The 23,377-nt window shown below is 45.3% G+C and overlaps 1 protein-coding gene across 1 annotated transcript in view; it reads left to right on the forward strand.

Moving 5' to 3' along the window:
• The first annotated feature begins 520 nt into the window (after window positions 1-520).
• Window positions 521-23,377, forward strand: part of LOC106609847 (protein lifeguard 4) — a 35,085-nt gene continuing 12,228 nt past the window's right edge. The window contains exons 1-6 of the mRNA XM_045714028.2: window positions 521-766; window positions 1,026-1,134; window positions 2,982-3,087; window positions 3,280-3,313; window positions 3,921-4,038; window positions 4,887-4,932. Coding sequence (XP_045569984.1) covers window positions 673-766; window positions 1,026-1,134; window positions 2,982-3,087; window positions 3,280-3,313; window positions 3,921-4,038; window positions 4,887-4,932 — 507 coding nt within the window. The 5' untranslated portion in view covers window positions 521-672. The remainder of the gene's footprint in view (window positions 767-1,025; window positions 1,135-2,981; window positions 3,088-3,279; window positions 3,314-3,920; window positions 4,039-4,886; window positions 4,933-23,377) is intronic.

Raw genomic sequence — 23,377 nt, forward strand, 5'->3', positions numbered from 1 at the left:
TGACGGCCTACCCCGGCCAAACCCGGACGACGCTGGGACCAATTGTGCGCCGCCCTATGGGATGTGATACAGCCTTAATTCGAGCCAGGGACTCTTGCACTGAGATGCAGTACCTTTAGACTGCTGCGCCACTCGGGAGCCCAAATATATTAGTCATTACAGTGAAAAGTTGCTAGAATGGTTACACACCATTACTTAATCCAATATAACAATGCATGTATCTCTTTAAAAATATATGTGTATTTATACGGTATTTTCAGATTTTATTGAACAGAGTGAGGATGACAGTGGGGAAAGATAGTTTATATCAGGCAGTACGCCGGATTTGAACCCAGGCCAACACCGTAGACGTGCGGCATAGACCACTAGACCACCCTAGGCCACAATACACATACCTCTTTTAATTAAGGTTTTTGTTTTGAGTTTTAGCATAAAGTTGAGCATAGTCTACTCTACCGCTTTAATAGTTCCCTGAAAATGACCCTTTGTCAACAGTAGGTGGTGTGTTGTGCTATTGCAGGTTTCACAGAAATCACGAGACATGTCACATGACAAACCAAGCCGGAAGCCGGAAGTGGAGTGAACTGACGCACGTCAACAGGAACAGCTGTGCAAGGGCCCAAAACAGAAAACATCACACAGTATTTTAGTCTGAATTAAAGCTGGATCAAGATGACTACACCTGAAAAATATCCTAGGTCTTCAATTGAAGATGATTTCAACTATGGGACAAACGTTGCGACTGCGAGTGTGCAAATCCGGATGGGTAAGAGAAGACCCGTTCTAGTCTATTTACCTAGCTAGCTAGCCTAGCCGATGATGGTTGCTAACTAGCAAGCCATCTTATCAATATGTCTAGATCATGCCTTGCCAAATGAAATAAAACTATGTGATATTTATTGTGGTGGTAACTAACTAAATGACAGAATCAAATAAATCTGCTGCTATAGAATTTAATTAAATAAATCATGATTTCAATAAGCCTACTTAGCTGTCTATCTATTTATTCTCTCTCCCCGGAACAGATTTCCTGCGCAAGGTGTACACCATCCTGTCTCTTCAGATCATCCTGACCACGGCTACTTCTGCTCTCTTCATGTTCTGTGACACCATCAAGGACTTTGTCCATTCAAGGTAAATTGTGAACTATTAGTAGGCCTGCATCATTCAATGGGCATATCTGGGAAACACTGTGGTAGAAGGGTAATGAGGGTGGGTATAATTTGTGGAATGTTCCAACGGGAATCTGTTTCAAAAACGTTGCCAACAAACAACGTATACAAAGAGGTATATCGGCAGAATAAGATACCAGGTAGAGGGTGGGCTATTTCATTACTTTTTTAACTCACCACGTTTATTCTGGAAAAGTGTCTGTCCTCTCTCTGGTAGCCTATGGACAAACATTAAGAATAAGCTACGTGGTGAGTTGATGCCTATTCGGCAGCTAGTCAGCTAGGTGAATTGATCATACTACTTTGTATGTGTTGTTTGTTGGCATTCTTGTTATTTACAAAGTTTTTGGAACAGATTCCTGTTGGAACATTCCACAAATGATACCCACCTGGGTAATGATATTGTTATGATGGATATTAGTAAATGATACCCACCTGGGTAATGATATTGTTATGATGGATATTAGGAAATGATACCCACCTGGGTAATGATATTGTTATGATGGATATTAGGAAATGATACCCACCTGGGTAATGATATTGTTATGATGGATATTAGGAAATGATACCCACCTGGGTAATGATATTGTTATGATGGATATTAGTAAATGATACCCACCTGGGTAATGATATTGTTATGATGGATATTAGGAAATGATACCCACCTGGGTAATGATATTGTTATGATGGATATTAGTTAATGATACCCACCTGGGTAATGATATTGTTATGATGGATATTAGTAAATGATACCCACCTGGGTAATGATATTGTTATGATGGATATTAGTAAATGATACCCACCTGGGTAATGATATTGTTATGATGGATATTAGGAAATGATACCCACCTGGGTAATGATATTGTTATGATGGATATTAGTTAATGATACCCACCTGGGTAATGATATTGTTATGATGGATATTAGTAAATGATACCCACCTGGGTAATGATATTGTTATGATGGATATTAGTAAATGATACCCACCTGGGTAATGATATTGTTATGATGGATATTAGGAAATGATACCCACCTGGGTAATGATATTGTTATGATGGATATTAGTTAATGATACCCATCTGGGTAATGATATTGTTATGATGGATATTAGGAAATGATACCCACCTGGGTAATGATATTGTTATGATGGATATTAGGAAATGATACCCACCTGGGTAATGATATTGTTATGATGGATATTAGGAAATGATACCCACCTGGGTAATGATATTGTTATGATGGATATTAGTTAATGATACCCATCTGGGTAATGATATTGTTATGATGGATATTAGTTAATGATACCCATCTGGGTAATGATATTGTTATGATTGATATTAGTAAATGATACCCATCTGGGTAATGATATCGTTATGATAGATATTAGTAAATTCAGATAGTTGAATGCGTACTCCACTAGGGCTGTAACGGTAATGGATGAAGACCGTCAGGAAAAAAATCAAATAACAGCCCAAAACATTAAAATAGGCGTACATTTTTTTGGGGGAAAATGAATGTATGCCAATCCTCCACCCCCTAAATAGCCCTATACACCAGTATTGTGCATGTATTCATATACTGTAAGGAGACATGTATTTTGGCTACGATGACATCAAATTACTATTATACTAATCTCTCCAGCCTGGGTGTCAGTCTGTTTCTGCCGTCTTGCCAACTCCTTATGGAACTTTCAATGGATTATGCAAGTGACAAGAGCCCAACCAGATGTGCAATAGTATAATCTGTCCAACACGCTGCCTGGTTGGCTTGGCTTGGTTCTGACTCTCTCATTGGTTCTGTCCCCCACAGTCCAGCGGTTGTGTTGATGTCAGCCATTGGCTCCCTGGTGTTGATCATTGCCCTGGCCTTCTACAGACATCAACACCCCATTAACCTATACCTGCTTGCCGCATTCGTAAGTTCTGGTTTGCACAGGTTGCGTCCCAAACGGCACCCTATTCCCTATATAGTGCACTACTTTTGACCAGGGCCCATAGGGTTCTGGTCAAAAGTAGTGCACTATATAGGGAATAGTGGCCCCGGTTAAAAGTAGTTCACTATGTAATGAATTTGTTTAACCTAACATTGTTTTCTTTCTGTCTTTCAGACTCTGTTGGAGTCGGTGTCTGTTGCTACTGCAGGTGAGTTCTGCTTTGATTGATGTTGATTCATCTTTTGAAAACTTATTTTATGTTTAGTTCAAAATATCCACCGCCTCTATATAAATTACATCCAATTCATTCTATTCATGTCTCAATAAATAATAAATTAGTTCATCTACTGTGAGACACCTCTGATCTCATTAGTAATATGATTATTCATAGCTTATTATTCCCCTCAGGAAATATCGACCCTCTACAGTGTTTCCATAGCAACACCACAGGCTACACTCCCTGCCTGCATCCGACATGGCATCCTATTCATAGGGAATAGGGTGCACTAATTAGTGCCCTTTATAGGGAATAGGGTGCACTAATTAGTGTCCTTTATAGGGAATAGGGTGCACTAATTAGTGTCCTTTATAGGGAATAGGGTGCACTAATTAGTGTCCTTTATAGGGAATAGGGTGCACTAATTAGTGCCCTTTATAGGGAATAGTGTGCACTAATTAGTGCCCTTTATAGGGAATAGGGTGCACTAATTAGTGCCCTTTTAGGAAATACGTTTCAATTTCAGACGCAGTCCACGTTGTTTGTTCCCTCCTATACATTGTGAATCAGGCATGTGTTTGTGTTGTTGTCTCTGTAGTGACCTTCTATGAGTACTCCATCGTGCTCCAGGCCTTCTTCCTCACAGCCGCTGTGTTCCTTGGGCTGACTGCCTACACCTTCCAGTCTAAGAGAGACTTCAGTAAACTGGGAGCTGGGTAAGAGGCCTTAAACTCCTGTCGTAGACCTGGCTGTGTCTGTAATAACACCCTCTTTTTCAATAGTAGTGCACTATGTAGGGAATAGCGTCAGGGTTCCATTTTGGATGCAAACGTACCTGTTAGCAGCTCACTGTTACAGATATATGACCTATTTATTATAGCTGCTACAGATATATTACCTATTTATTATAGCTGTTACAGATATATATTTATTATAGCTGTTACAGATATATTACCTATTTATTATAGCTGCTACAGATATATGACCTATTTATTATAGCTGTTACACTGTTACAGATATATTACCTATTTATTATAGCTGCTACAGATATATTAACTATTTATTATAGCTGTTACAGATATATTACCTATTTATTATAGCTGCTACAGATATATTACCTATTTATTATAGCTGCTACAGATATATTAACTATTTATTATAGCTGCTACAGATATATTACCTATTTATTATAGCTGCTACAGATATATTACCTATTTATTATAGCTGCTACAGATATATTACCTATTTATTATAGCTGCTACAGATATATTACCTATTTATTATAGCTGCTACAGATATATGAACTATTTATTATAGCTGCTACACGGTTACAGATACATTACCTATGTATTTTTAGAGGTTATTTCTAAACACCAAGCATGGTCTCAGGTTTGTAAGTGCTGTCTTGATGACAACGACCATAGGAGCCACTAACGCCCCTTCTTGATAAAGATTCACACACAGCTGTATCCACAACTGTATGGTTGTCAACTACAGACAACGTGTAATAGGTAGCCGCTGGTGGAACACTAGGAACAGAATCTGAATCTTCACTGTGTTCCAGACTGTTCTCCGGCCTGTGGATCCTGATCATCGCTGGTTTCATGAAGGTGAGTTTCGTCCTTTTTACAGTTTCTGTTTACTGTTCAAATCTGTTTTCCTTCAAGTAGTGGTTACTACAGTAGAGGTGGTTTCAGGTAGTGGTTACTACAGTAGAGGTGGTTTCAGGTAGTGGTTACTACAGTAGAGGTGGTTTCAGGTAGTGGTTACTACAGTAGAGGTGGTTTCCTTCAGGTAGTGGTTACTACAGTAGAGGTGGTTTCCTTCAGGTAGTGGTTACTACAGTAGAGGTGGTTTCAGGTAGTGGTTACTACAGTAGAGGTGGTTTCCTTCAGGTAGTGGTTACTACAGTAGAGGTGGTTTCAGGTAGTGGTTACTACAGTAGAGGTGGTTTCAGGTAGTGGTTACTACAGTAGAGGTGGTTTCAGGTAGTGGTTACTACAGTAGAGGTGGTTTCAGGTAGTGGTTACTACAGTAGAGGTGGTTTCAGGTAGTGGTTACTACAGTAGAGGTGGTTTCAGGTAGTGGTTACTACAGTAGAGGTGGTTTCAGGTAGTGGTTACTACAGTAGAGGTGGTTTCAGGTAGTGGTTACTACAGTAGAGGCGGTTTCAGGTAGTGGTTACTACAGTAGAGGTGGTTTCAGGTAGTGGTTACTACAGTAGAGGTGGTTTCAGGTAGTGGTTACTACAGTAGAGGTGGTTTCAGGTAGTGGTTACTACAGTAGAGGTGGTTTCAGGTAGTGGTTACTACAGTAGAGGTGGTTTCAGGTAGTGGTTACTACAGTAGAGGTGGTTTCAGGTAGTGGTTACTACAGTAGAGGTGGTTTCAGGTAGTGGTTACTACAGTAGAGGTGGTTTCCTGTAGTGGTTACTACAGTAGAGGTGGTTTCCTGTAGTGGTTACTACAGTAGAGGTGGTTTCAGGTAGTGGTTACTACAGTAGAGGTGGTTTCAGGTAGTGGTTACTACAGTAGAGGTGGTTTCAGGTAGTGGTTACTACAGTAGAGGTGGTTTCAGGTAGTGGTTACTACAGTAGAGGTGGTTTCAGGTAGTGGTTACTACAGTAGAGGTGGTTTCAGGTAGTGGTTACTACAGTAGAGGTGGTTTCAGGTAGTGGTTACTACAGTAGAGGTGGTTTCAGGTAGTGGTTACTACAGTAGAGGTGGTTTCAGGTAGTGGTTACTACAGTAGAGGTGGTTTCAGGTAGTGGTTACTACAGTAGAGGTGGTTTCAGGTAGTGGTTACTACAGTAGAGGTGGTTTCAGGTAGTGGTTACTACAGTAGAGGTGGTTTCAGGTAGTGGTTACTACAGTAGAGGTGGTTTCAGGTAGTGGTTACTACAGTAGAGGTGGTTTCAGGTAGTGGTTACTACAGTAGAGGTGGTTTCAGGTAGTGGTTACTACAGTAGAGGTGGTTTCAGGTAGTGGTTACTACAGTAGAGGTGGTTTCAGGTAGTGGTTACTACAGTAGAGGTGGTTTCAGGTAGTGGTTACTACAGTAGAGGTGGTTTCAGGTAGTGGTTACTACAGTAGAGGTGGTTTCAGGTAGTGGTTACTACAGTAGAGGGGGTTTCAGGTAGTGGTTACTACAGTAGAGGGGGTTTCAGGTAGTGGTTACTACAGTAGAGGTGGTTTCAGGTAGTGGTTACTACAGTAGAGGTGGTTTCAGGTAGTGGTTACTACAGTAGAGGTGGTTTCAGGTAGTGGTTACTACAGTAGAGGTGGTTTCAGGTAGTGGTTACTACAGTAGAGGTGGTTTCAGGTAGTGGTTACTACAGTAGAGGTGGTTTCAGGTAGTGGTTACTACAGTAGAGGTGGTTTCAGGTAGTGGTTACTACAGTAGAGGCGGTTTCAGGTAGTGGTTACTACAGTAGAGGCGGTTTCAGGTAGTGGTTACTACAGTAGAGGTGGTTTCAGGTAGTGGTTACTACAGTAGAGGCGGTTTCAGGTAGTGGTTACTACAGTAGAGGCGGTTTCAGGTAGTGGTTACTACAGTAGAGGCGGTTTCAGGTAGTGGTTACTACAGTAGAGGCGGTTTCAGGTAGTGGTTACTACAGTAGAGGCGGTTTCAGGTAGTGGTTACTACAGTAGAGGCGGTTTCAGGTAGTGGTTACTACAGTAGAGGCGGTTTCAGGTAGTGGTTACTACAGTAGAGGTGGTTTCAGGTAGTGGTTACTACAGTAGAGGTGGTTTCAGGTAGTGGTTACTACAGTAGAGGTGGTTTCCTGTAGTGGTTACTACAGTAGAGGTGGTTTCCTGTAGTGGTTACTACAGTAGAGGTGGTTTCAGGTAGTGGTTACTACAGTAGAGGTGGTTTCAGGTAGTGGTTACTACAGTAGAGGTGGTTTCAGGTAGTGGTTACTACAGTAGATGTGGTTTCAGGTAGTGGTTACTACAGTAGAGGTGGTTTCAGGTAGTGGTTACTACAGTAGAGGTGGTTTCAGGTAGTGGTTACTACAGTAGAGGTGGTTTCAGGTAGTGGTTACTACAGTAGAGGTGGTTTCAGGTAGTGGTTACTACAGTAGAGGTGGTTTCAGGTAGTGGTTACTACAGTAGAGGTGGTTTCAGGTAGTGGTTACTACAGTAGAGGTGGTTTCAGGTAGTGGTTACTACAGTAGAGGTGGTTTCAGGTAGTGGTTACTACAGTAGAGGTGGTTTCAGGTAGTGGTTACTACAGTAGAGGGGGTTTCAGGTAGTGGTTACTACAGTAGAGGGGGTTTCAGGTAGTGGTTACTACAGTAGAGGCGGTTTCAGGTAGTGGTTACTACAGTAGAGGCGGTTTCAGGTAGTGGTTACTACAGTAGAGGCGGTTTCAGGTAGTGGTTACTACAGTAGAGGCGGTTTCCTGTAGTGGTTACTACAGTAGAGGCGGTTTCCTGTAGTGGTTACTACAGTAGAGGCGGTTTCCGGTAGTGGTTACTACAGTAGAGGCGGTTTCCGGTAGTGGTTACTACAGTAGAGGCGGTTTCCGGTAGTGGTTACTACAGTAGAGGCGGTTTCCGGTAGTGGTCACTACAGTAGAGGCGGTTTCAGGTAGTGGTCACTACAGTAGAGGCGGTTTCAGGTAGTGGTCACTACAGTAGAGGCGGTTTCAGGTAGTGGTCACTACAGTAGAGGCGGTTTCAGGTAGTGGTCACTACAGTAGAGGCGGTTTCAGGTAGTGGTCACTACAGTAGAGGCGGTTTCAGGTAGTGGTCACTACAGTAGAGGCGGTTTCAGGTAGTGGTCACTACAGTAGAGGCGGTTTCAGGTAGTGGTTACTACAGTAGAGGCGGTTTCAGGTAGTGGTTACTACAGTAGAGGCGGTTTCAGGTAGTGGTTACTACAGTAGAGGCGGTTTCAGGTAGTGGTTACTACAGTAGAGGCGGTTTCAGGTAGTGGTTACTACAGTAGAGGCGGTTTCAGGTAGTGGTTACTACAGTAGAGGCGGTTTCAGGTAGTGGTTACTACAGTAGAGGCGGTTTCAGGTAGTGGTTACTACAGTAGAGGCGGTTTCAGGTAGTGGTTACTACAGTAGAGGCGGTTTCAGGTAGTGGTTACTACAGTAGAGGCGGTTTCAGGTAGTGGTTACTACAGTAGAGGCGGTTTCAGGTAGTGGTTACTACAGTAGAGGCGGTTTCAGGTAGTGGTTACTACAGTAGAGGCGGTTTCAGGTAGTGGTTACTACAGTAGAGGCGGTTTCAGGTAGTGGTTACTACAGTAGAGGCGGTTTCAGGTAGTGGTTACTACAGTAGAGGCGGTTTCCTTCAGGTAGTGGTTACTACAGTAGAGGCGGTTTCCTTCAGGTAGTGGTTACTACAGTAGAGGCGGTTTCCTTCAGGTAGTGGTTACTACAGTAGAGGCGGTTTCCTTCAGGTAGTGGTTACTACAGTAGAGGCGGTTTCCTTCAGGTAGTGGTTACTACAGTAGAGGCGGTTTCCTTCAGGTAGTGGTTACTACAGTAGAGGCGGTTTCCTTCAGGTAGTGGTTACTACAGTAGAGGCGGTTTCCTTCAGGTAGTGGTTACTACAGTAGAGGCGGTTTCCTTCAGGTAGTGGTTACTACAGTAGAGGTGGTTTCCTTCAGGTAGTGGTTACTACAGTAGAGGTGGTTTCCTTCAGGTAGTGGTTACTACAGTAGAGGTGGTTTCAGGTAGTGGTTACTACAGTAGAGGTGGTTTCCTTCAGGTAGTGGTTACTACAGTAGAGGCGGTTTCAGGTAGTGGTTACTACAGTAGAGGTGGTTTCAGGTAGTGGTTACTACAGTAGAGGTGGTTTCAGGTAGTGGTTACTACAGTAGAGGTGGTTTCAGGTAGTGGTTACTACAGTAGAGGTGGTTTCAGGTAGTGGTTACTACAGTAGAGGTGGCTTCAGGTAGTGGTTACTACAGTAGAGGTGGTTTCCTTCAGGTAGTGGTTACTGCAGTAGAGGCGGTTTCAGGTAGTGGTTACTGCAGTAGAGGTGGTTTCAGGTAGTGGTTACTACAGTAGAGGTGGTTTCAGGTAGTGGTTACTACAGTAGAGGTGGTTTCAGGTAGTGGTTACTACAGTAGAGGTGGTTTCAGGTAGTGGTTACTACAGTAGAGGCGGTTTCCTTCAGGTAGTGGTTACTACAGTAGAGGTGGTTTCAGGTAGTGGTTACTACAGTAGAGGTGGTTTCAGGTAGTGGTTACTACAGTAGAGGCGGTTTCAGGTAGTGGTTACTACAGTAGAGGTGGTTTCAGGTAGTGGTTACTACAGTAGAGGTGGTTTCCTTCAGGTAGTGGTTACTACAGTAGAGGTGGTTTCCTTCAGGTAGTGGTTACTACAGTAGAGGCGGTTTCAGGTAGTGGTTACTACAGTAGAGGTGGTTTCAGGTAGTGGTTACTACAGTAGAGGCGGTTTCAGGTAGTGGTTACTACAGTAGAGGCGGTTTCAGGTAGTGGTTACTACAGTAGAGGCGGTTTCAGGTAGTGGTTACTACAGTAGAGGCGGTTTCAGGTAGTGGTTACTACAGTAGAGGCGGTTTCAGGTAGTGGTTACTACAGTAGAGGCGGTTTCAGGTAGTGGTTACTACAGTAGAGGCGGTTTCAGGTAGTGGTTACTACAGTAGAGGCGGTTTCAGGTAGTGGTTACTACAGTAGAGGCGGTTTCAGGTAGTGGTTACTACAGTAGAGGCGGTTTCAGGTAGTGGTTACTACAGTAGAGGCGGTTTCAGGTAGTGGTTACTACAGTAGAGGCGGTTTCAGGTAGTGGTTACTACAGTAGAGGCGGTTTCAGGTAGTGGTTACTACAGTAGAGGCGGTTTCAGGTAATGGTTACTACAGTAGAGGCGGTTTCAGGTAGTGGTTACTACAGTAGAGGCGGTTTCAGGTAGTGGTTACTACAGTAGAGGTGGTTTCAGGTAGTGGTTACTACAGTAGAGGCGGTTTCCTTCAGGTAGTGGTTACTACAGTAGAGGCGGTTTCCTTCAGGTAGTGGTTACTACAGTAGAGGTGGTTTCCTTCAGGTAGTGGTTACTACAGTAGAGGTGGTTTCCTTCAGGTAGTGGTTACTACAGTAGAGGTGGTTTCCTTCAGGTAGTGGTTACTACAGTAGAGGTGGTTTCCTTCAGGTAGTGGTTACTACAGTAGAGGTGGTTTCAGGTAGTGGTTACTACAGTAGAGGTGGTTTCCTTCAGGTAGTGGTTACTACAGTAGAGGTGGTTTCCTTCAGGTAGTGGTTACTACAGTAGAGGTGGTTTCAGGTAGTGGTCACTACAGTAGAGGCGGTTTCAGGTAGTGGTCACTACAGTAGAGGCGGTTTCAGGTAGTGGTCACTACAGTAGAGGCGGTTTCAGGTAGTGGTCACTACAGTAGAGGCGGTTTCAGGTAGTGGTCACTACAGTAGAGGCGGTTTCAGGTAGTGGTCACTACAGTAGAGGCGGTTTCAGGTAGTGGTCACTAGTGGTTACTACAGTAGAGGCGGTTTCAGGTAGTGGTTACTACAGTAGAGGCGGTTTCAGGTAGTGGTTACTACAGTAGAGGCGGTTTCAGGTAGTGGTTACTACAGTAGAGGCGGTTTCAGGTAGTGGTTACTACAGTAGAGGCGGTTTCAGGTAGTGGTTACTACAGTAGAGGCGGTTTCAGGTAGTGGTTACTACAGTAGAGGCGGTTTCAGGTAGTGGTTACTACAGTAGAGGCGGTTTCAGGTAGTGGTTACTACAGTAGAGGCGGTTTCAGGTAGTGGTTACTACAGTAGAGGCGGTTTCAGGTAGTGGTTACTACAGTAGAGGCGGTTTCAGGTAGTGGTTACTACAGTAGAGGCGGTTTCAGGTAGTGGTTACTACAGTAGAGGCGGTTTCAGGTAGTGGTTACTACAGTAGAGGCGGTTTCAGGTAGTGGTTACTACAGTAGAGGCGGTTTCAGGTAGTGGTTACTACAGTAGAGGCGGTTCCTTCAGGTAGTGGTTACTACAGTAGAGGCGGTTTCCTTCAGGTAGTGGTTACTACAGTAGAGGCGGTTTCCTTCAGGTAGTGGTTACTACAGTAGAGGCGGTTTCCTTCAGGTAGTGGTTACTACAGTAGAGGCGGTTTCCTTCAGGTAGTGGTTACTACAGTAGAGGCGGTTTCCTTCAGGTAGTGGTTACTACAGTAGAGGCGGTTTCCTTCAGGTAGTGGTTACTACAGTAGAGGCGGTTTCCTTCAGGTAGTGGTTACTACAGTAGAGGCGGTTTCCTTCAGGTAGTGGTTACTACAGTAGAGGCGGTTTCCTTCAGGTAGTGGTTACTACAGTAGAGGCGGTTTCCTTCAGGTAGTGGTTACTACAGTAGAGGTGGTTTCCTTCAGGTAGTGGTTACTACAGTAGAGGTGGTTTCCTTCAGGTAGTGGTTACTACAGTAGAGGTGGTTTCAGGTAGTGGTTACTACAGTAGAGGTGGTTTCCTTCAGGTAGTGGTTACTACAGTAGAGGTGGTTTCCTTCAGGTAGTGGTTACTACAGTAGAGGTGGTTTCAGGTAGTGGTTACTACAGTAGAGGCGGTTTCAGGTAGTGGTTACTACAGTAGAGGCGGTTTCAGGTAGTGGTTACTACAGTAGAGGTGGTTTCAGGTAGTGGTTACTACAGTAGAGGTGGTTTCAGGTAGTGGTTACTACAGTAGAGGTGGTTTCAGGTAGTGGTTACTACAGTAGAGGTGGTTTCAGGTAGTGGTTACTACAGTAGAGGTGGTTTCAGGTAGTGGTTACTACAGTAGAGGTGGTTTCAGGTAGTGGTTACTACAGTAGAGGTGGTTTCAGGTAGTGGTTACTGCAGTAGAGGTGGTTTCAGGTAGTGGTTACTACAGTAGAGGTGGTTTCAGGTAGTGGTTACTACAGTAGAGGTGGTTTCAGGTAGTGGTTACTACAGTAGAGGTGGTTTCAGGTAGTGGTTACTACAGTAGAGGCGGTTCCTTCAGGTAGTGGTTACTACAGTAGAGGTGGTTTCAGGTAGTGGTTACTACAGTAGAGGTGGTTTCAGGTAGTGGTTACTACAGTAGAGGCGGTTTCAGGTAGTGGTTACTACAGTAGAGGTGGTTTCAGGTAGTGGTTACTACAGTAGAGGTGGTTTCCTAGGTAGTGGTTACTACAGTAGAGGTGGTTTCCTAGGTAGTGGTTACTACAGTAGAGGTGGTTTCAGGTAGTGGTTACTACAGTAGAGGTGGTTTCAGGTAGTGGTTACTACAGTAGAGGTGGTTTCAGGTAGTGGTTACTACAGTAGAGGTGGTTTCAGGTAGTGGTTACTACAGTAGAGGTGGTTTCAGGTAGTGGTTACTACAGTAGAGGTGGTTTCAGGTAGTGGTTACTACAGTAGAGGTGGTTTCAGGTAGTGGTTACTACAGTAGAGGTGGTTTCAGGTAGTGGTTACTACAGTAGAGGCGGTTTCAGGTAGTGGTTACTACAGTAGAGGCGGTTTCAGGTAGTGGTTACTACAGTAGAGGCGGTTTCAGGTAGTGGTTACTACAGTAGAGGCGGTTTCAGGTAGTGGTTACTACAGTAGAGGCGGTTTCAGGTAGTGGTTACTACAGTAGAGGCGGTTTCAGGTAGTGGTTACTACAGTAGAGGTGGTTTCAGGTAGTGGTTACTACAGTAGAGGTGGTTTCAGGTAGTGGTTACTACAGTAGAGGTGGTTTCCTTCAGGTAGTGGTTACTACAGTAGAGGTGGTTTCCTTCAGGTAGTGGTTACTACAGTAGAGGCGGTTTCAGGTAGTGGTTACTACAGTAGAGGTGGTTTCAGGTAGTGGTTACTACAGTAGAGGTGGTTTCAGGTAGTGGTTACTACAGTAGAGGCGGTTTCAGGTAGTGGTTACTACAGTAGAGGCGGTTTCAGGTAGTGGTTACTACAGTACAGGCGGTTTCAGGTAGTGGTTACTACAGTAGAGGCGGTTTCAGGTAGTGGTTACTACAGTAGAGGTGGTTTCAGGTAGTGGTTACTACAGTAGAGGTGGTTTCCTTCAGGTAGTGGTTACTACAGTAGAGGTGGTTTCCTTCAGGTAGTGGTTACTACAGTAGAGGCGGTTTCAGGTAGTGGTTACTACAGTAGAGGCGGTTTCAGGTAGTGGTTACTACAGTAGAGGCGGTTTCAGGTAGTGGTTACTACAGTAGAGGCGGTTTCAGGTAGTGGTTACTACAGTAGAGGCGGTTTCAGGTAGTGGTTACTACAGTAGAGGCGGTTTCAGGTAGTGGTTACTACAGTAGAGGCGGTTTCAGGTAGTGGTTACTACAGTAGAGGCGGTTTCAGGTAGTGGTTACTACAGTAGAGGCGGTTTCCTTCAGGTAGTGGTTACTACAGTAGAGGCGGTTTCCTTCAGGTAGTGGTTACTACAGTAGAGGCGGTTTCCTTCAGGTAGTGGTTACTACAGTAGAGGCGGTTTCCTTCAGGTAGTGGTTACTACAGTAGAGGTGGTTTCCTTCAGGTAGTGGTTACTACAGTAGAGGTGGTTTCAGGTAGTGGTTACTACAGTAGAGGTGGTTTCCTTCAGGTAGTGGTTACTACAGTAGAGGTGGTTTCCTTCAGGTAGTGGTTACTACAGTAGAGGTGGTTTCAGGTAGTGGTTACTACAGTAGAGGCGGTTTCAGGTAGTGGTTACTACAGTAGAGGCGGTTTCAGGTAGTGGTTACTACAGTAGAGGTGGTTTCAGGTAGTGGTTACTACAGTAGAGGTGGTTTCAGGTAGTGGTTACTACAGTAGAGGTGGTTTCAGGTAGTGGTTACTACAGTAGAGGTGGTTTCAGGTAGTGGTTACTACAGTAGAGGTGGCTTCAGGTAGTGGTTACTACAGTAGAGGTGGTTTCCTTCAGGTAGTGGTTACTGCAGTAGAGGCGGTTTCAGGTAGTGGTTACTGCAGTAGAGGTGGTTTCAGGTAGTGGTTACTACAGTAGAGGTGGTTTCAGGTAGTGGTTACTACAGTAGAGGTGGTTTCAGGTAGTGGTTACTACAGTAGAGGTGGTTTCAGGTAGTGGTTACTACAGTAGAGGCGGTTTCCTTCAGGTAGTGGTTACTACAGTAGAGGTGGTTTCAGGTAGTGGTTACTACAGTAGAGGTGGTTTCAGGTAGTGGTTACTACAGTAGAGGCGGTTTCAGGTAGTGGTTACTACAGTAGAGGTGGTTTCAGGTAGTGGTTACTACAGTAGAGGTGGTTTCCTTCAGGTAGTGGTTACTACAGTAGAGGTGGTTTCCTTCAGGTAGTGGTTACTACAGTAGAGGCGGTTTCAGGTAGTGGTTACTACAGTAGAGGCGGTTTCAGGTAGTGGTTACTACAGTAGAGGTGGTTTCAGGTAGTGGTTACTACAGTAGAGGCGGTTTCAGGTAGTGGTTACTACAGTAGAGGCGGTTTCAGGTAGTGGTTACTACAGTAGAGGCGGTTTCAGGTAGTGGTTACTACAGTAGAGGCGGTTTCAGGTAGTGGTTACTACAGTAGAGGCGGTTTCAGGTAGTGGTTACTACAGTAGAGGCGGTTTCAGGTAGTGGTTACTACAGTAGAGGCGGTTTCAGGTAGTGGTTACTACAGTAGAGGCGGTTTCAGGTAGTGGTTACTACAGTAGAGGCGGTTTCAGGTAGTGGTTACTACAGTAGAGGCGGTTTCAGGTAGTGGTTACTACAGTAGAGGCGGTTTCAGGTAGTGGTTACTACAGTAGAGGCGGTTTCAGGTAGTGGTTACTACAGTAGAGGCGGTTTCAGGTAGTGGTTACTACAGTAGAGGCGGTTTCAGGTAGTGGTTACTACAGTAGAGGCGGTTTCAGGTAGTGGTCACTACAGTAGAGGCGGTTTCAGGTAGTGGTCACTACAGTAGAGGCGGTTTCAGGTAGTGGTCACTACAGTAGAGGCGGTTTCAGGTAGTGGTTACTACAGTAGAGGCGGTTTCAGGTAGTGGTTACTACAGTAGAGGCGGTTTCAGGTAGTGGTTACTACAGTAGAGGCGGTTTCAGGTAGTGGTTACTACAGTAGAGGCGGTTTCAGGTAGTGGTTACTACAGTAGAGGCGGTTTCAGGTAGTGGTTACTACAGTAGAGGCGGTTTCAGGTAGTGGTTACTACAGTAGAGGCGGTTTCAGGTAGTGGTTACTACAGTAGAGGCGGTTTCAGGTAGTGGTTACTACAGTAGAGGCGGTTTCAGGTAGTGGTTACTACAGTAGAGGCGGTTTCAGGTAGTGGTTACTACAGTAGAGGCGGTTTCAGGTAGTGGTTACTACAGTAGAGGCGGTTTCCTTCAGGTAGTGGTTACTACAGTAGAGGCGGTTTCCTTCAGGTAGTGGTTACTACAGTAGAGGCGGTTTCCTTCAGGTAGTGGTTACTACAGTAGAGGCGGTTTCCTTCAGGTAGTGGTTACTACAGTAGAGGCGGTTTCAGGTAGTGGTTACTACAGTAGAGGTGGTTTCCTTCAGGTAGTGGTTACTACAGTAGAGGTGGTTTCCTTCAGGTAGTGGTTACTACAGTAGAGGTGGTTTCAGGTAGTGGTTACTACAGTAGAGGTGGTTTCCTTCAGGTAGTGGTTACTACAGTAGAGGTGGTTTCAGGTAGTGGTTACTACAGTAGAGGTGGTTTCCTTCAGGTAGTGGTTACTACAGTAGAGGTGGTTTCAGGTAGTGGTTACTACAGTAGAGGCGGTTTCCTTCAGGTAGTGGTTACTACAGTAGAGGCGGTTTCCTTCAGGTAGTGGTTACTACAGTAGAGGTGGTTTCCTTCAGGTAGTGGTTACTACAGTAGAGGTGGTTTCCTTCAGGTAGTGGTTACTACAGTAGAGGTGGTTTCCTTCAGGTAGTGGTTACTACAGTAGAGGTGGTTTCCTTCAGGTAGTGGTTACTACAGTAGAGGTGGTTTCCTTCAGGTAGTGGTTACTACAGTAGAGGTTGTTTCAGGTAGTGGTTACTACAGTAGAGGTGGTTTCAGGTAGTGGTTACTACAGTAGAGGTGGTTTCCTTCAGGTAGTGGTTACTACAGTAGAGGTGGTTTCCTTCAGGTAGTGGTTACTACAGTAGAGGCGGTTTCAGGTAGTGGTTACTACAGTAGAGGTGGCTTCAGGTAGTGGTTACTACAGTAGAGGTGGTTTCAGGTAGTGGTTACTACAGTAGAGGTGGTTTCAGGTAGTGGTTACTACAGTAGAGGTGGTTTCAGGTAGTGGTTACTACAGTAGAGGTGGTTTCAGGTAGTGGTTACTACAGTAGAGGTGGCTTCAGGTAGTGGTTACTACAGTAGAGGTGGTTTCCTTCAGGTAGTGGTTACTGCAGTAGAGGCGGTTTCAGGTAGTGGTTACTGCAGTAGAGGCGGTTTCAGGTAGTGGTTACTACAGTAGAGGCGGTTTCAGGTAGTGGTTACTACAGTAGAGGTGGTTTCAGGTAGTGGTTACTACAGTAGAGGTGGTTTCAGGTAGTGGTTACTACAGTAGAGGTGGTTTCAGGTAGTGGTTACTACAGTAGAGGTGGTTTCAGGTAGTGGTTACTACAGTAGAGGCGGTTTCCTTCAGGTAGTGGTTACTACAGTAGAGGTGGTTTCAGGTAGTGGTTACTACAGTAGAGGTGGTTTCAGGTAGTGGTTACTACAGTAGAGGCGGTTTCCTTCAGGTAGTGGTTACTACAGTAGAGGCGGTTTCAGGTAGTGGTTACTACAGTAGAGGCGGTTTCAGGTAGTGGTTACTACAGTAGAGGCGGTTTCAGGTAGTGGTTACTACAGTAGAGGTGGTTTCCTTCAGGTAGTGGTTACTACAGTAGAGGTGGTTTCCTTCAGGTAGTGGTTACTACAGTAGAGGCGGTTTCCTTCAGGTAGTGGTTACTACAGTAGAGGCGGTTTCAGGTAGTGGTTACTACAGTAGAGGTGGTTTCAGGTAGTGGTTACTACAGTAGAGGTGGTTTCAGGTAGTGGTTACTACAGTAGAGGCGGTTTCAGGTAGTGGTTACTACAGTAGAGGCGGTTTCAGGTAGTGGTTACTACAGTAGAGGCGGTTTCAGGTAGTGGTTACTACAGTAGAGGCGGTTTCAGGTAGTGGTTACTACAGTAGAGGCGGTTTCAGGTAGTGGTTACTACAGTAGAGGCGGTTTCCTTCAGGTAGTGGTTACTACAGTAGAGGTGGTTTCCTTCAGGTAGTGGTTACTACAGTAGAGGTGGTTTCCTTCAGGTAGTGGTTACTACAGTAGAGGCGGTTTCAGGTAGTGGTTACTACAGTAGAGGCGGTTTCAGGTAGTGGTTACTACAGTAGAGGCGGTTTCAGGTAGTGGTTACTACAGTAGAGGCGGTTTCAGGTAGTGGTTACTACAGTAGAGGCGGTTTCAGGTAGTGGTTACTACAGTAGAGGCGGTTTCAGGTAGTGGTTACTACAGTAGAGGCGGTTTCAGGTAGTGGTTACTACAGTAGAGGCGGTTTCAGGTAGTGGTTACTACAGTAGAGGCGGTTTCAGGTAGTGGTTACTACAGTAGAGGCGGTTTCAGGTAGTGGTTACTACAGTAGAGGCGGTTTCAGGTAGTGGTTACTACTGTAGAGGCGGTTTCAGGTAGTGGTTACTACAGTAGAGGCGGTTTCAGGTAGTGGTTACTACAGTAGAGGCGGTTTCAGGTAGTGGTTACTACAGTAGAGGCGGTTTCAGGTAGTGGTTACTACAGTAGAGGCGGTTTCAGGTAGTGGTTACTACAGTAGAGGCGGTTTCAGGTAGTGGTTACTACAGTAGAGGCGGTTTCAGGTAGTGGTTACTACAGTAGAGGCGGTTTCAGGTAGTGGTTACTACAGTAGAGGCGGTTTCAGGTAGTGGTTACTACAGTAGAGGCGGTTTCAGGTAGTGGTTACTACAGTAGAGGCGGTTTCAGGTAGTGGTTACTACAGTAGAGGTGGTTTCAGGTAGTGGTTACTACAGTAGAGGTGGTTTCAGGTAGTGGTTACTACAGTAGAGGTGGTTTCAGGTAGTGGTTACTACAGTAGAGGTGGTTTCAGGTAGTGGTTACTACAGTAGAGGTGGTTTCAGGTAGTGGTTACTACAGTAGAGGCGGTTTCAGGTAGTGGTTACTACAGTAGAGGCGGTTTCAGGTAGTGGTTACTACAGTAGAGGCGGTTTCAGGTAGTGGTTACTACAGTAGAGGCGGTTTCAGGTAGTGGTTACTACAGTAGAGGCGGTTTCAGGTAGTGGTTACTACAGTAGAGGCGGTTTCAGGTAGTGGTTACTACAGTAGAGGCGGTTTCCTTCAGGTAGTGGTTACTACAGTAGAGGCGGTTTCCTTCAGGTAGTGGTTACTACAGTAGAGGTGGTTTCCTTCAGGTAGTGGTTACTACAGTAGAGGCGGTTTCCTTCAGGTAGTGGTTACTACAGTAGAGGCGGTTTCCTTCAGGTAGTGGTTACTACAGTAGAGGCGGTTTCCTTCAGGTAGTGGTTACTACAGTAGAGGCGGTTTCAGGTAGTGGTTACTACAGTAGAGGTGGTTTCCTTCAGGTAGTGGTTACTACAGTAGAGGTGGTTTCCTTCAGGTAGTGGTTACTACAGTAGAGGTGGTTTCCTTCAGGTAGTGGTTACTACAGTAGAGGTGGTTTCCTTCAGGTAGTGGTTACTACAGTAGAGGTGGTTTCCTTCAGGTAGTGGTTACTACAGTAGAGGTGGTTTCCTTCAGGTAGTGGTTACTACAGTAGAGGTGGTTTCCTTCAGGTAGTGGTTACTACAGTAGAGGCGGTTTCAGGTAGTGGTTACTACAGTAGAGGCGGTTTCAGGTAGTGGTTACTACAGTAGAGGCGGTTTCAGGTAGTGGTTACTACAGTAGAGGCGGTTTCAGGTAGTGGTTACTACAGTAGAGGCGGTTTCAGGTAGTGGTTACTACAGTAGAGGCGGTTTCAGGTAGTGGTTACTACAGTAGAGGCGGTTTCAGGTAGTGGTTACTACAGTAGAGGCGGTTTCAGGTAGTGGTTACTACAGTAGAGGCGGTTTCAGGTAGTGGTTACTACAGTAGAGGCGGTTTCAGGTAGTGGTTACTACAGTAGAGGCGGTTTCAGGTAGTGGTTACTACAGTAGAGGCGGTTTCCTTCAGGTAGTGGTTACTACAGTAGAGGCGGTTTCCTTCAGGTAGTGGTTACTACAGTAGAGGCGGTTTCCTTCAGGTAGTGGTTACTACAGTAGAGGCGGTTTCAGGTAGTGGTTACTACAGTAGAGGTGGTTTCCTTCAGGTAGTGGTTACTACAGTAGAGGTGGTTTCCTTCAGGTAGTGGTTACTACAGTAGAGGTGGTTTCCTTCAGGTAGTGGTTACTACAGTAGAGGTGGTTTCCTTCAGGTAGTGGTTACTACAGTAGAGGTGGTTTCCTTCAGGTAGTGGTTACTACAGTAGAGGTGGTTTCCTTCAGGTAGTGGTTACTACAGTAGAGGTGGTTTCCTTCAGGTAGTGGTTACTACAGTAGAGGTGGTTTCCTTCAGGTAGTGGTTACTACAGTAGAGGTGGTTTCCTTCAGGTAGTGGTTACTACAGTAGAGGTGGTTTCCTTCAGGTAGTGGTTACTACAGTAGAGGTGGTTTCCTTCAGGTAGTGGTTACTACAGTAGAGGCGGTTTCAGGTAGTGGTTACTACAGTAGAGGCGGTTTCAGGTAGTGGTTACTACAGTAGAGGTGGTTTCAGGTAGTGGTTACTACAGTAGAGGTGGTTTCCTTCAGGTAGTGGTTACTACAGTAGAGGCGGTTTCCTTCAGGTAGTGGTTACTACAGTAGAGGTGGTTTCCTTCAGGTAGTGGTTACTACAGTAGAGGTGGTTTCCTTCAGGTAGTGGTTACTACAGTAGAGGTGGTTTCCTTCAGGTAGTGGTTACTACAGTAGAGGTGGTTTCCTTCAGGTAGTGGTTACTACAGTAGAGGTGGTTTCCTTCAGGTAGTGGTTACTACAGTAGAGGTGGTTTCAGGTAGTGGTTACTACAGTAGAGGCGGTTTCCTTCAGGTAGTGGTTACTACAGTAGAGGCGGTTTCAGGTAGTGGTTACTACAGTAGAGGCGGTTTCAGGTAGTGGTTACTACAGTAGAGGTGGCTTCAGGTAGTGGTTACTACAGTAGAGGTGGTTTCAGGTAGTGGTTACTACAGTAGAGGTGGTTTCAGGTAGTGGTTACTACAGTAGAGGTGGTTTCAGGTAGTGGTTACTACAGTAGAGGTGGTTTCAGGTAGTGGTTACTACAGTAGAGGTGGTTTCAGGTAGTGGTTACTACAGTAGAGGTGGTTTCAGGTAGTGGTTACTGCAGTAGAAGTGGTTTCCTTCAGGTAGTGGTTACTACAGTAGAGGTGGTTTCAGGTAGTGGTTACTACAGTAGACGTGGTTTCAGGTAGTGGTTACTACAGTAGAGGTGGTTTCAGGTAGTGGTTACTACAGTAGAGGTGGTTTCAGGTAGTGGTTACTACAGTAGAGGCGGTTTCAGGTAGTGGTTACTACAGTAGAGGCGGTTTCAGGTAGTGGTTACTACAGTAGAGGCGGTTTCAGGTAGTGGTTACTACAGTAGAGGCGGTTTCAGGTAGTGGTTACTACAGTAGAGGCGGTTTCAGGTAGTGGTTACTACAGTAGAGGCGGTTTCAGGTAGTGGTTACTACAGTAGAGGCGGTTTCAGGTAGTGGTTACTACAGTAGAGGCGGTTTCAGGTAGTGGTTACTACAGTAGAGGCGGTTTCAGGTAGTGGTTACTACAGTAGAGGCGGTTTCAGGTAGTGGTTACTACAGTAGAGGCGGTTTCAGGTAGTGGTTACTACAGTAGAGGCGGTTTCAGGTAGTGGTTACTACAGTAGAGGCGGTTTCAGGTAGTGGTTACTACAGTAGAGGCGGTTTCAGGTAGTGGTTACTACAGTAGAGGCGGTTTCAGGTAGTGGTTACTACAGTAGAGGTGGTTTCCTTCAGGTAGTGGTTACTACAGTAGAGGCGGTTTCCTTCAGGTAGTGGTTACTACAGTAGAGGTGGTTTCCTTCAGGTAGTGGTTACTACAGTAGAGGTGGTTTCCTTCAGGTAGTGGTTACTACAGTAGAGGTGGTTTCCTTCAGGTAGTGGTTACTACAGTAGAGGTGGTTTCCTTCAGGTAGTGGTTACTACAGTAGAGGTGGTTTCCTTCAGGTAGTGGTTACTACAGTAGAGGTGGTTTCCTTCAGGTAGTGGTTACTACAGTAGAGGTGGTTTCCTTCAGGTAGTGGTTACTACAGTAGAGGTGGTTTCCTTCAGGTAGTGGTTACTACAGTAGAGGTGGTTTCAGGTAGTGGTTACTACAGTAGAGGTGGTTTCCTTCAGGTAGTGGTTACTACAGTAGAGGTGGTTTCCTTCAGGTAGTGGTTACTACAGTAGAGGTGGTTTCCTTCAGGTAGTGGTTACTACAGTAGAGGTGGTTTCAGGTAGTGGTTACTACAGTAGAGGCGGTTTCAGGTAGTGGTTACTACAGTAGAGGTGGTTTCAGGTAGTGGTTACTACAGTAGAGGTGGTTTCAGGTAGTGGTTACTACAGTAGAGGTGGTTTCAGGTAGTGGTTACTACAGTAGAGGTGGCTTCAGGTAGTGGTTACTACAGTAGAGGTGGTTTCCTTCAGGTAGTGGTTACTGCAGTAGAGGCGGTTTCAGGTAGTGGTTACTGCAGTAGAGGTGGTTTCAGGTAGTGGTTACTACAGTAGAGGTGGTTTCAGGTAGTGGTTACTACAGTAGAGGTGGTTTCAGGTAGTGGTTACTACAGTAGAGGTGGTTTCAGGTAGTGGTTACTACAGTAGAGGTGGTTTCAGGTAGTGGTTACTACAGTAGAGGTGGTTTCAGGTAGTGGTTACTACAGTAGAGGTGGTTTCAGGTAGTGGTTACTACAGTAGAGGCGGTTTCCTTCAGGTAGTGGTTACTACAGTAGAGGCGGTTTCAGGTAGTGGTTACTACAGTAGAGGCGGTTTCAGGTAGTGGTTACTACAGTAGAGGCGGTTTCAGGTAGTGGTTACTACAGTAGAGGTGGTTTCAGGTAGTGGTTACTACAGTAGAGGTGGTTTCCTTCAGGTAGTGGTTACTACAGTAGAGGTGGTTTCCTTCAGGTAGTGGTTACTACAGTAGAGGTGGTTTCCTTCAGGTAGTGGTTACTACAGTAGAGGTGGTTTCCTTCAGGTAGTGGTTACTACAGTAGAGGTGGTTTCCTTCAGGTAGTGGTTACTACAGTAGAGGTGGTTTCCTTCAGGTAGTGGTTACTACAGTAGAGGCGGTTTCAGGTAGTGGTTACTACAGTAGAGGCGGTTTCAGGTAGTGGTTACTACAGTAGAGGTGGTTTCCTTCAGGTAGTGGTTACTACAGTAGAGGTGGTTTCCTTCAGGTAGTGGTTACTACAGTAGAGGTGGTTTCCTTCAGGTAGTGGTTACTACAGTAGAGGTGGTTTCCTTCAGGTAGTGGTTACTACAGTAGAGGTGGTTTCAGGTAGTGGTTACTACAGTAGAGGTGGTTTCCTTCAGGTAGTGGTTACTACAGTAGAGGTGGTTTCAGGTAGTGGTTACTACAGTAGAGGCGGTTTCAGGTAGTGGTTACTACAGTAGAGGCGGTTTCAGGTAGTGGTTACTACAGTAGAGGTGGCTTCAGGTAGTGGTTACTACAGTAGAGGTGGTTTCAGGTAGTGGTTACTACAGTAGAGGTGGTTTCAGGTAGTGGTTACTACAGTAGAGGTGGTTTCAGGTAGTGGTTACTACAGTAGAGGTGGTTTCAGGTAGTGGTTACTACAGTAGAGGTGGTTTCAGGTAGTGGTTACTACAGTAGAGGTGGTTTCAGGTAGTGGTTACTACAGTAGAGGCGGTTTCCTTCAGGTAGTGGTTACTACAGTAGAGGCGGTTTCAGGTAGTGGTTACTACAGTAGAGGCGGTTTCAGGTAGTGGTTACTACAGTAGAGGCGGTTTCAGGTAGTGGTTACTACAGTAGAGGTGGTTTCAGGTAGTGGTTACTACAGTAGAGGTGGTTTCCTTCAGGTAGTGGTTACTACAGTAGAGGTGGTTTCCTTCAGGTAGTGGTTACTACAGTAGAGGCGGTTTCAGGTAGTGGTTACTACAGTAGAGGTGGTTTCAGGTAGTGGTTACTACAGTAGAGGTGGTTTCAGGTAGTGGTTACTACAGTA

Source organism: Salmo salar, chromosome 07, assembly GCF_965601325.2.
Source record: "Salmo salar chromosome 07, fSalSal1, whole genome shotgun sequence".
Classification (NCBI taxonomy): domain Eukaryota; kingdom Metazoa; phylum Chordata; class Actinopteri; order Salmoniformes; family Salmonidae; genus Salmo; species Salmo salar.